This window comes from Cetorhinus maximus, chromosome 9 (assembly GCF_964194155.1).
Source record: "Cetorhinus maximus chromosome 9, sCetMax3.hap1.1, whole genome shotgun sequence".
Classification (NCBI taxonomy): domain Eukaryota; kingdom Metazoa; phylum Chordata; class Chondrichthyes; order Lamniformes; family Cetorhinidae; genus Cetorhinus; species Cetorhinus maximus.
This window is the reverse complement of record NC_135887.1, coordinates 2,892,431-2,904,727: the sequence shown is the minus strand read 5'-3', so window position 1 is coordinate 2,904,727 and position 12,297 is coordinate 2,892,431. Positions and strand designations below refer to the sequence as shown.

Here is a 12,297-nt window from a genome sequence, read left to right as displayed (position 1 = left end):
CTACATTCTATCCACTTTTGTGTATGCCTCAGAGCCTGGACAATGAATAATGAGTTGTGGAAGGAAGTAGAGGCCTTTGAGAGGCCGGGAAGATGCTAAAAATTCCACAGTCAGACAATAAGACCAATGATGAGGTGCTTGAAATTGCAAGAACAAAAAGATCTCTTAAAGAGTGACATCCAGAAAAGAAAGTGTCATCATTTTGGCCTAATTGATGAGAGCTGAAAAGCTACAGAGATCTCTTCTAGAGGGCAAAGTAGAGAGCAGCAGTGTGAGGGGTTGACCTAGTCATAGTTGGATGACTGATGTCACAGAGTGGTTGCAGATGAGCGACAGTGGATGTGTGAGGATGGCGTGTGTGACATACCGTGGTAGGAGTAGCTACAAGCAGCAGCAGAGGACATTAGTGAACTAGATGGTTTTTTGATGAATGTTTCATAGTCACCATTACTGAGACTAGCTTTCAATTCCAGATCTTATTAATTGAATTTAAGTTCCACCATGGTGGGTTTTGACAGAGTATTAGTCTGGACCTCTTTTTACTCGTCCAGTGACATTACCACTGGGCCACCATCTACCCCTGAATCTAACCAATCCAAACTACTAGGAAACCTCTCATGGATGTGTGCCTACTGATTCAGGACTGATAAATGTAGCACATGGCTACTTAACATAATGTAGTGTGACCTCACGGACAGAGGAATGTCATGCAAAAACGATAAGAAATCATCCACCAATATGGCCAACAGTTATTTTTAGGCATTTTTTTTTTATTCGTTCATGGGATGTGGCCGTCACTGGCTAGACCAGCATTTATTGCCTATCCCTAATTGCCCTTGAGAAGGTGGTGATGAGCTGCCTTCTTGAACCACTGCAGCCCATTTGGTGTAGGTACACCCACAGTGTTAGGAAGGGAGTTTCAGGATTTTGACCCAGCGACAGTGAAGGAATGTCGATATATTTCCAAGTCAGGATGGAGAGTGTCTTGGAGGGGAACTACCAGTTGATGGTGTTCCCACGTGTCTGCTGCCCTTGTCCTTCCAAGTGTTAACAGTCATGGGTTTGGAAGGTGCTGCCTAAGGTGAGTTTCTGCAGTGCATCTTGTAGATGGTACACACTGCTGCCACTGTGCGTTGGTAGTGGAAGAAGTGAATGTTTGTGGTTGGGGTGGGCTGCTTTGCCCTGGATGGTGTCAAGCGTCTTGAGTGTTGGAGCTGCACTCATCCAGGCAAGTGGGGAGTATTCCATCACACTCCTGGCTTGTGCATTGTAGATGGTGGACAGGCTTTGGGGAGTCAGGAGGTGAGTTACTCATTGCAGGATTACTAGCCTCTGACCTGATCTTGTAGCCACATTCTATCAAGATATCTTGCGTAAAGGAAAATGTGTTACGATCTATCAGTTTTGTGAAATTAAATATTTTTTAAGGGTTATGGCAAAAGATTTCTTCAGACTTCAGTCAGCATGTAAATGTTGTTATGACCACGCGAGGAGTGGTGAAATTACTCCTCTATTCTCCTACTCCAGGTTTGATGTAACAGAGCTTTTTTTGTTGTGAATTTAGAGAGGATGTGCTTTGTCAATTCTGTAGGAGTCCCACTATTTACGCTTTCAGTTCGCAAAGAGTTAGGTTTTCTATGGTTAAACAAAGAACAAGCTACGTTTATTGAAACTATTTCTCGAACTAAAAAAAACCATGTAAATCATAACCACCATTCATATGTGACACATTCGTCTGGGCCCACACACACCTGTACAGATGGCAGAGAAAGAGGATAGGCTTACAGGATGTTTCCAGTTCACAAAAAATAAAACAAAGGAGTATATGGTTAGCTATTCCTTGGCTGGTTTCTATGGCATGATTCCATGTTGCAGCCATTTTGTTCCATTAACTTCCTGGGTGTAGTTGCATGGAGCAGATTTCCACATTTTATCCCCAAAAGGTCTTGGTTCGCAGTAGTTTTCTCTTCTCGGGATAATTACTTTACAAAACAGTGCACGATATATCCGAGAGAGAGAGAGGCAGAGAGGGCCCACAGCTTCAGCAGCCTTTGTTCAGTCAAGCATTGTCTTTTGTTCTCTCTCTCTCCTGCTTGGTAAACCGTCCTTAAAACACTCTGTTGGCTTTATATTCCAGAGAAATCCTATTAGTTCATATCTGCTGCAGTTATTGTTTCAGAACAGGTAATTGCATTTTGATGTCTCATTTCAGAAACATTTGAAAAGTCACAGGATGGTGTGAAGCTGACAGGGGGTGGGATTTTTCATGCTCCCTAGGGGCTTGAGTGTCTGTTTTTCATCTCACTTTGTGGAATGCAAAACTATGGTGGGGATTTTCCAGCCCCATCACAGGCACGACCTGCCGCGGGCAAAGTGTCGCCCCAGCCAGATGTCCATTGACCTGCGGCGAGACCGGAAGATCCCAGTGGCGGGCAGGTGTGGGAAACCCCGCCCTATGTATTGTAGCAGTCTGGGCAAGTTTCATCATTGTCTCTCGAGGGTTCCAGTTTTCTTTTAAACCCAGCCACAACGAGAAAAAAGAAAAATTAGAAATTGTATCATTAAAAAGCACACCCTTATAACAATGTGCAGAGATCTCCTTAAGTAAAATATACCTGTATTGTGTGTAAACAATCTTATTCAACTTTGAGAACTAAGGTCTGAAAAGAGCGCAATGCATAAGTCCTTTCTGATTAAGGAAATTTGTGGAGTGCAGTGCAATTGACCTGCTTTTCAGTGTGCAGTTAGTGACAGGAGGAAGAACAATCTTCCTCAGCTGACAGTACAGACACATCAGCACACAGGGTACCAGCTGAAAAAGAGTTTCAGGGGCTCATGTCACAATTTCATGCAATTTTCCTTGACAGGAGTTTCCCCTCGTTGTCATCAGGAGGACAGAATGTTACTGTGGATTTGCCACAACTCACTTCACACTTCATGACATTGCCAACGACCAACTCTGTGGAAAGCTGTCAACTGACACGACAACAGAGTTCCTGGGAGATGAAAATTATTGTGTTATCTATCAGACTCCTGTTCAAGGTAAAACTGGAAGATCACATTCTGTGGCTTTACAGTGACATGTTGATTTGAAACCTAAATACAATATATTTTTTGTTCTAGTCAGATTCTTGAATTCAACTAGTACATATGTGACCGTGTATCATCAGGGTTTTTGCATTTATCCCTTGAGCCCTTTTAAAGTATTTTTTCATTATTATTTTTGTTTGTGCATGTGAATTTTTAAGCAATATTAATATGAAGGGGATGGAACATTATCCAATGTGAGTACGAAGCGCTGTCATTGAGAACAGAGGTATAGAACTGTTTTCAGCTACAAATTCTTGGACAATTAGTAATGTTGCTCAGACCCAGCTTCAGGAGAGCACCCACTTACTGAGCACCAATAGGACATGGTTCTATTTCCCCCAGCAGCCACCATTTGACCCTTCTGATTAAGATTAAACATTTGAGGCCAAATTAGGGAGTGATGCTCACCCAGGTTTTGGATTGGAACGGCTTAAATTCACTCCATGTAACACCCTGACACAGGCAGAGGAAAGAGGAGCCTTTCACTTACTGGTTTATGCTGGATTTGAGCCTGAGTCAGAAAAGTGAGAGCTGTTTAACCCTAAATACCAACCACCCCTATGTTACTGCTTCATACACATACCCATCTGGGAATTAGCTATGGATGTAAAATGGAGGGGGGGATAAAAAATCTTAAAAGAATGATCCGTACAGGATTAATACAGCACATATTAATGTACTACAATTTAACACATGTTAAGGAAAATTTAAACCACAAAAAAAATTAGTAAAAATGCTGTTATTTTAAAATGTCAGTACTGAGCTTAGAAACTGATTAACAGAGAGGCCACCGTGGACCCTAATTTAACTCTCTGGCTGGAATTTTCTATGCTTGTCTCCTAACTCATTGCCTGAGACATTTAAATAGCATGGCCCTCTGAATGGGATATGGATTTCCTGCTAGTGTTTAATGTCCCAGCTGTCTTCAGAAGCAGGTGAGCAAATTGAGAAACTGGGGGATGGGGTTGTGGGGGGGTAGTTACTGTTAGCTCATCTTTTATTCCTGTTTTAGGTGCAATTTGTGATGATATTCAGAATTACTCTAATGCTGTGTGCCACTTATTGCCTTATTCATTTTCAGGGGTTGAACGCTGACTCACTGATATGCACATATCATACTCAGATAGAAAATCCACCTTAAATCCATCTTAAGCATGGTCCACACACCAGAAATCCGTGCAGTTGGGTTTGAAGGGGTCATACAACGTGATCCTCCAGGGATTGCATGAAAGACAACACATTGCCGCATTGGTCAGGAAAAGCAGCGAATCCAACACACTAATCTGCATTGGTCCCAATTGGGCTGGTTCAGATCACTTTGGATGCTGATTCTGAATTTTGCATTTTTCTTTATTTTCTAAGCAACATATACGTGCAGAGGAATAAAATGTCCTAAAAAGCTATCTAGTGGGAATTAATTAAAACCCCATTCTTCCTCACAAAATGTTCCTTCTAATCCAATCTATTGCAGTTTAATCTTTGGATGATGATATTGCATATTCAATCATATCCCAGCCAAGTGCACTGTACTGATTGTCTGGGCACCGCAGTTCTGAATGTGATAAGAGGATACTTTGGCACAATTGTGGGCACTCTTGCATGACAAGCCCCTACTGCGGCAGTGAGTGAGTGCGTAGTGCCTGATGCCATTGACAGATGGAAGCAATGATGGAAATTAAACAGCCAAGAAAGCAAAGAGGGAATAAGACTTTCCATCAAAATCTAAAGGCTGATAAAATAGCAGAAATGAACGGGTTGTGTGTAGTGTAGCAGGAAATTGAGGAATGGCAGTTTGATTGAAGGACATGACCTGACAATCTCATCCTTCAAATGACCGGCCTATCCTCAATTCCCAATATGGTGCAGGCCTTCTTGATTCCTCAGCCACTATATATATATTCCTCTGTGCTATTCATTATTATTACCTGCTGTGGTGAGACATATATATCTCTCTCTTTGCTAAACTCAGAAATCTCAATCCTGAGCTGATTAAAATGTTCATTTCTCAACTTGAACACTCACCTGTCAAGTGTCCCTCACAATTAAACATTCGCACATGAACATGATTCATGGTCTGTTAACATTACACCACGTCTACTGGAATTAATTCTTCATTATAATTAGCAAAAATGGGAATATTTATAGAAAAGCAAAAAGCTGAGAAAATAGATGGGAATAAGGAGGGAACATTTTCTGCTTTTGAAAATGAGCTGTTTGGTAAGTCTGAGATGGGTGTTGATTATTGATTTGTTCTTGGATAGAGTATCGAAAGAAAAAAGCTGTAGGAATGAACAGTCGCTTTGTTTTTGACTTTGTCATCCTAAATCCCAAAGTGGCAAGTACCCAAACTGAAAATCCAAATTTCAAACCGGGCTCAGAGAAAAATCCCAAAACAAACTGTAGGAGAGTTCATGAGAGAAACTCACACTAGACTGGAATAGAAATAAGTTTTAATTGATCAATCCATAACAATTGCCCATCACAGTGGAACAACATCAAAGACTGCCAGAGAGACTAAAAATAAATGTCATTAACTAAAAGAGAAAACTACGAATAATTTTGCCATTTCCTTTCTTTCATTTCTTTGTTGACCGGCGCGAACAGGATGGGCCGAATGGCTTCCTTCTGTGCAGTAGACGTCTATGAGCCTTTCACTCAAGATCTACAGAATACGCAAGTGCACAATATGTCCTTACGGGGTTGCATATTTTTAGGAATAAATAGGACCAAATTACTCCACTGCCCATGTGCAGGACAATTTACTTTCAAGCTTATCTTCCTCCAAATCATTCAGATTGCATTCAAATTAAATGAAAAGTTGTTTTTTTTCTCTCTCAAACCTAAAATGTCTAATCCAGTTGATTTACAATGGCCTACAATGAAACTATATCAGAGAAAAAAAAAATCAGGAATTATAACAGATTTCATAGACCTCCACTTCTTTTCTAGACACCAGATGTACAGATAGGAAGTTCCTGCCTACAAAAACCAAGGTAATGGTTGCTCTCTCCAGCTTTCCAGGTGCTGGAAATACATGGGCAAGGCATTTGATAGAACACGCCACCGGATTCTACACTGGAAGCTACTATTTTGATGGGACCCTTTATAACAAGGGTATGTGTTCTACTTTGTTCTACCTAAAGCCAATTAGCGAAAGTTAGAATTGGAGCCAATCTTTACACACTGTATGGCCTACGTTTGCTCCTATGTTCCTTTAATAGCGTTTTGTGAGTTTTTCAGTGTCCGCTGGATAACTGAAGCCTCAATACTCAAGATGTGATACTTCTATTTGTAGTACATCTGACCATACAGGTATTAGTCAATCCCTGAGTACATCAGCTGAATAAGACACATTCGGCATCTCATTTGTTTATCATTTACAGGAAAATATAATAACAGATGTCGATATGATTTTTAATTGATTTAGGAACCAATAAAACAATTAGCCATTCTATCTGTTTATGTCTTCTAAGATAAATAAGTACCTTCTCTTTTGAACTGGTAATTTTAACTATCTTTGGTATAATTATTTCTTGCAGTCTACTGTTCTGTTTTTAAATTTATGAAATTTGGATGCATTTGGCATTGTATTACAAAATGAACAGCACCCAATAGACTTACAGTCAGGATTGATCATACCTAACAGTCAAAATAAATTTAGTACTGCAACAATCTTATTCATAAAGATATTTGTAACTTGTCATGTAAAAACAACTATTATGGTGGCATTAGCCCTGAACCCAATCTTTTTAATCCTTTCATGGGATGTGGGTGTCAGCATTTGTTACCCATCCCTAATCTCCCTTGAGCCAAGTGAGGCTTGCCACACCATTTCAGGGGGCAGTTAAGAGTCAACCACATTGCCGTGGGTCTGGAGTTACATGTAGGCCAGACCAAGTAAGGATGGCAGATTTCCCTCCCTCAAGAACATTGGTGAACCAGATGGTTTTTATAACAATCGACAGTGGTTTCATGGTCACCATTACCAGTGCTAGCTTTTCAATTCCAGGTTGTCGAATTCAAATTCCACCAGCTGCTGTGGTGGCATTTGGACCCTTGTTCCCAGGACATTAGCCTGGGCCTCTGGATAACTAGTCCAGTGACATCACCACAATGCCAGCATCTCCCAAAGGAATTAAAATCTCATTTGCGTTTGAATAAACTGCATACATGTTTAGGAATGTGTGATGGTGCTGTCCAATGCTCAGCTGGCATTGTTAACTTCTTTCTCATTGTTAGGTTTCAAAGGGGAAAAGGACTACTGGAAAAGTGGCCGGACTATCTGTATAAAAACTCATGAGAGTGGGAAAAGAGAAATAGAAACATTTGATGCAGCCATCTTGTTGGTCAGGAACCCTTACAAGGCTTTGATGGCAGAGTTTAATAGGAAGCGTGCTGGTCATCTGGGATATGCATCGGAACGCCACTGGAAGAGCAAAGGTAAAAGGGCAGATCCTGTTCTAACAATCGAATGGCTTTCTGCAAAAGAGCATAGAGGGTGATATTCGGCTGTTAAATTTTACAGACCTGGTGCTTGTCATGTCAGTGATTACCCAGTCACTTTGATAGTTTTCTTTGGCCAGAATATTACCGTCGGCGTGCTGGGGTGGGCCCGATATTCCGACACGTAAAATGACACGAGATGACGTCGGGCGGGCACCTCGATGTCATCACACGTCATTTCCGTATTGCGTTCGGCGGGCGTGCAGTGGAGGCGACTGCGCGCCCACTGAACTGTCAAAGGCCTATTAAGGCCATCGAGAAAGTAACCTACCTTGTTAAGAACGCTGTCCGTCCAACCTTAAGGTTGTCGGGCAGGCGAAGAGCCCAGGCGACCTTCACGTTTTCCAGGAAACCTCATCCACGGGCAGGATGAGGTTTCCTGGAGGTTTCATAAAATTAGTAAGTTTGGTAAACTTGACAAACATGTCGCAGCTTATGTGACTCTGTCACCTGAGGGGACATGTTTAAATAATTTTTTACTTGAATTTTTAAAAACTTTTATTGCCTATTCAATCTCCCTGAGGCAGCTTCCTCTCCCCGCCCGCATAGGTAGCGCTCAGCGCTACGGAACGTGTAATACACTGGGGTGGGCCTTAATTGGCCCACCCTCGTAAAATGGCGGCACAGAGCCAATCGAGGGCGGCGATCGGCCCCACGCCTGCCCCCACCCGCTCCCTCCCAGCCCGCCCGACATAGGTAAGATTCAGCCCTTTGTGTCGTGGCAGTATTCATGATGTCCTGTGCCCACAGTCATTCGATGCCAGTTTCTGCTTGCAACTTGCTACTTGCTTCACAGAGGAAGAGAGGATTGGGTATAGAGTCTTTGCAAGGGAGTTATGGGAAGTGACTGTAAGCTCGGGCCAAATAAATTAATTTTCTGCCATGCAAAGTTTTAAATATACAGAGATAAAAAGAGTTCTGTTTGGGTGTAGTGAGGGAGATCAAGAGATCAAGTGTCTCTGATTGTGGAAGAAAGGAAATATATCTTCCAGATACTCAGAAGGCCAGGGTTAAATGACCGGAGGGAATAAGAGGAGACGTAAGGCTGAAGATGTTGCAGAAATAAAGTAGGAAGCACAGAGAGATTTATAGACGAAGACAGGAATCTTAAATTAGATACATGGGGTTACGGGAGAGATGATGGGGGTTGGTGATGGTGGTGTGGGGGCTGTTGGTGGTGGTGTGGTGGCTGTTGGTGGTGTTAGTGGGGGTGGTGGTGGTGTGGGGGGTGGTGGTGGTGTTGGCTTGGGGGGTGTTGGCATGGGGGGGTGGTGGTGTTGGCATGGGGGTGTTGGCATGGGGGTGGTGGTGTTGGTGTGGGGGGTGGTGGTGGTGTTGGTATGGGGGTTGGTGGTGGTGTTGGTGTAGGGGGTGGTGGTGGCGTTGGTGTTGGTGGGGGTGGTGGTGTTGGTGTTGGGGGGGATGGTGGTGGTGGTGGTGTGGGGGGTGGTGTGGGGTGGTGTTGGTGTTGGTGGGGGTGGTGGTGTTGGTGTGGTGGTGGTGTTGGGGGGGATGGTGGTGGTGGTGGTGTTGGGGGTGGTGTGGGGTGGTGGTGGTGGTGGTGTTGGGGGGGATGGTGGTGGTGGTGGTGTTGGGGGTGGTGGTGTGGGGGGGTGGTGGGAGTGGTGGTGGTGTTGGGGGGGATGGTGGTGTTGGTGTTGGTGTTGGGGGGGATGGTGGTGTTGGTGTTGGGGGGGATGGTGGTGGTGGTGGTGTTGGGGGTGGTAACAGAGACCCAGCCTAGAGACTTCATGCAGATGACCGAGTTTTGGACAAGCTTGAGGTTGTGGAGGGTGGAGGTCAGAAAGGTTGGCCAGTGGAACATTGGAAACCATGGTCCTAAGTCTCCTGGATGGACAGACCAGAATTTGGGGCTGGAGCTTGTTCCACTGGATTCCCACAAATGCCCCCACTTGGTTTTATTTGCTGTGTGCAGCCCATTTGCTGCACGGTGTGGTCCCTTTAAGATCATTTGCACAGGGAAATGTTGGTTGTCCGCGGCTTGTTTGTTTCACAGCAGGATCCATTGCAGACGGCTGTGCACTCACCCAACCATTGCCACTTCGAGGGAATGTTGGTCTCCATCCCTTTTTTCTCATGTTGGGAAATTCAGATTCTTGCTCCCGCCCCTTCCATGCAGATAATGTCGGAGCAGAGGGGGTGACAATATCCACCAAAACCCCACCAGTTTGACTTCCAGTGCCCCATGTACAGTACACCTGCATAACGCAAGGATATCGCGTGTGTGAATCAGTTCCTGATGGAACAGAAGCTGTGGGCGGAATTTAATGGCCCCATCGCAGTGGGGGCGGGGCCGGAAAATGGAGCGACCCGTTCAAAAATCCATCGACTTTGACGGGACCGCAAAATTCCGCCCACAGCTTATTCCAAAATAAGCTGCGAGTGCCGGTTTTGGAAAGGCCGAGTGCGGAATAATCTATTGTTGGATTGGAAAAGTGGCCCAACTTAAATCCAATCCTTCCATGCAAAACGTCTGAAGTCCCTCAGCTGCAACGACCCACATCCACACGGAGAAGCAAGGGAAAATGCTGAGAAATTCCTGACTCCTCTCGGGTGGACCCCCCAGGAATACTGGAACTGGCACAGGAATCCACCCTTCTGTGCAAATCATCCTGACTCTAAAACCAGACACCAAGGTGGAACGATGCCTGGAAGCCATGCCCTCCTGTGGAGTTTAGCTCCAGGAGTTAAGGGACATTGAGTCAAGAGGTTATGAGCACATTGATGAGGCCTCAGTGACTGTGGGGAGCTGAGGCAGTGCATATAGCAAGATAATGCTGCAAAGATGAAAGTGAACATTTTTGCTGATGGATAAGACAATAGACGGAACCTTCGCTTTTGTAGGAGTATACGGCTGACATTTTGGGCAGGAACTCGGGTGAATTTTTCCTTTCCTTAGCAATGGGGAGCTGGAGCCAATTTCTGCAAACTCAGAACCACGTCAACGGAGGCTATAATTCAGCATTGGTTGTGGTATTGAACACTGCACCTTGCTTGCCTATCAGTTCAGAGTTAGTAGCACCAGCCGTCTCATTGGGGAAGCTTCGAACAAAAGGTTACTAATAGCTTTGCAGTGTGAGTTAAGCAAACCCGTAAAGGGGAGTACTGCAGCTCCATAGATAAAAGCAAAATACTGCGGATGCTGGAAATCTGAAATCAAAACAGGAAATGCTGGAGAAACTCAGCAGGTCTGGCAGCATCTGCAGGGAGTGAAACATAGGGCGGAATTCCTCCCCACCCTTGCTGTCTGGGGGTGAGGGGAGCGGGTGTGGGTGTGGGAGGGAAAGGTCAGGGCGGGCGCATGCGGGGGCAGCTCCGAAATGCGCCCCCAATTGGGGGCGCGCTGCCATTTTACGTGGGTGGGCCAATTGAGGCCGCGAAAGAGCGCACTCATCTCGCTGAGGCTAAGTGCTACCTCAGGGAGATCGGCGTCAAATTTTAAAATGTTAAATGAGGAAAAATGAAATTTCCCTGACATGTCCCCTCATGTAACACTGTCACATGAGTTGGGACATGTCTGTCACTTTTAATTAAACTTGTATAAAATTTTTTAAAAACCTACATGAAACCTCATCCCGCCCGTGGATGAGATTTGATGCTTTTTCTGAAGCCCGCCAGGCCTCCCGGCCTGCCCGACAACCTTAAGGTTGGACAGGCAGGTCCATTAACTAGTTCAATTAGTTCTTAAATGGCCTCAATTGGCTGTTGACAGGTCGGCGGGTGCACAACTGATTCGGCTGCACCCCCACCGACCTGAAAATTGAAATGATGCGGGGTAAGGTCGGGAGTTCCACCCAACGACATCCCGCGTCATTTTATGCATGGGCGAGTGGGCCCCGCACCCCCGTTCGCTGACCTCAGTATCCTGGCCATAGTTAACGTTTCGAGTCTGTATGGCTCTTTGTCAGATGCTGCCAGACCTACTGAGTTTTTCCAACATTTTCTGTTTTTACTACTGCAGCTCTGTACTCTGATATGCAAAATTACTGAACAAAGTTTAAACTTTTTCTCTGCAGAATGGCCGGAATTCGTAAATACTTATGCCTCCTGGTGGGCCTCCCATACTTTGGATTGGTTGAAATATTGTAATCGAGTGCTGGTGGTTCACTATGAAGACTTGAAGAGAAATCTCTTGCCTCAGCTGAAGCGCATGGTGGAATTCCTGAATGTCACTGTGTCCGATGACAGACTGCTGTGTGTCGAAACTCAAAAGGACGGAAACTTCAAACGATCTGGTCTGAGGCAGAAAGATTTTGATCCATTTACACTTGAAATGAAAAGTGTAATTAATAGTTATATAGAGATGGTGGATCAGGCTCTCAAAATGAAAAATCTCACAGGACTACCTGAGGAGTATCTGCCCAGATGATATAGCTAAAGAGGTAAACAATGTATCACCACTTCAAGCCTGCATTCCTAAGGTAGTGTGAAGATGATAACAGCATCAGAAGATCAGAAAAGAGGGTAAAGATTAGGGTGTTGTAACAAGAATAGATCAATAACCTCATGCTGCAGAGCACAGGGATCTTGAGTCAAGGAAAAGTGTGTCTTATTCAATTGGATTTCATGACACAAGGTACTTTGACCTAAGTCTTGTCGTCATGTGTCTCTGGAATTTTTTATAGCACAGTTAGATGTCCTTTAACTCTTTCCATTCCAGGATGTTTCCCCACAAAATAAGAC

At 44.4% G+C, this 12,297-nt stretch overlaps 1 protein-coding gene across 1 annotated transcript in view; it reads left to right on the top strand.

Annotated features, from left to right (window-relative positions):
- The window catches only part of wscd1a (WSC domain containing 1a), a 95,975-nt gene extending 83,992 nt beyond the window's left edge, over window positions 1-11,983 (top strand). The window contains exons 5-8 of the mRNA XM_078547809.1: window positions 2,868-3,042; window positions 6,040-6,204; window positions 7,330-7,530; window positions 11,631-11,983. Coding sequence (XP_078403935.1) covers window positions 2,868-3,042; window positions 6,040-6,204; window positions 7,330-7,530; window positions 11,631-11,983 — 894 coding nt within the window. The remainder of the gene's footprint in view (window positions 1-2,867; window positions 3,043-6,039; window positions 6,205-7,329; window positions 7,531-11,630) is intronic.
- The last annotated feature ends 314 nt before the right edge of the window (window positions 11,984-12,297 follow it).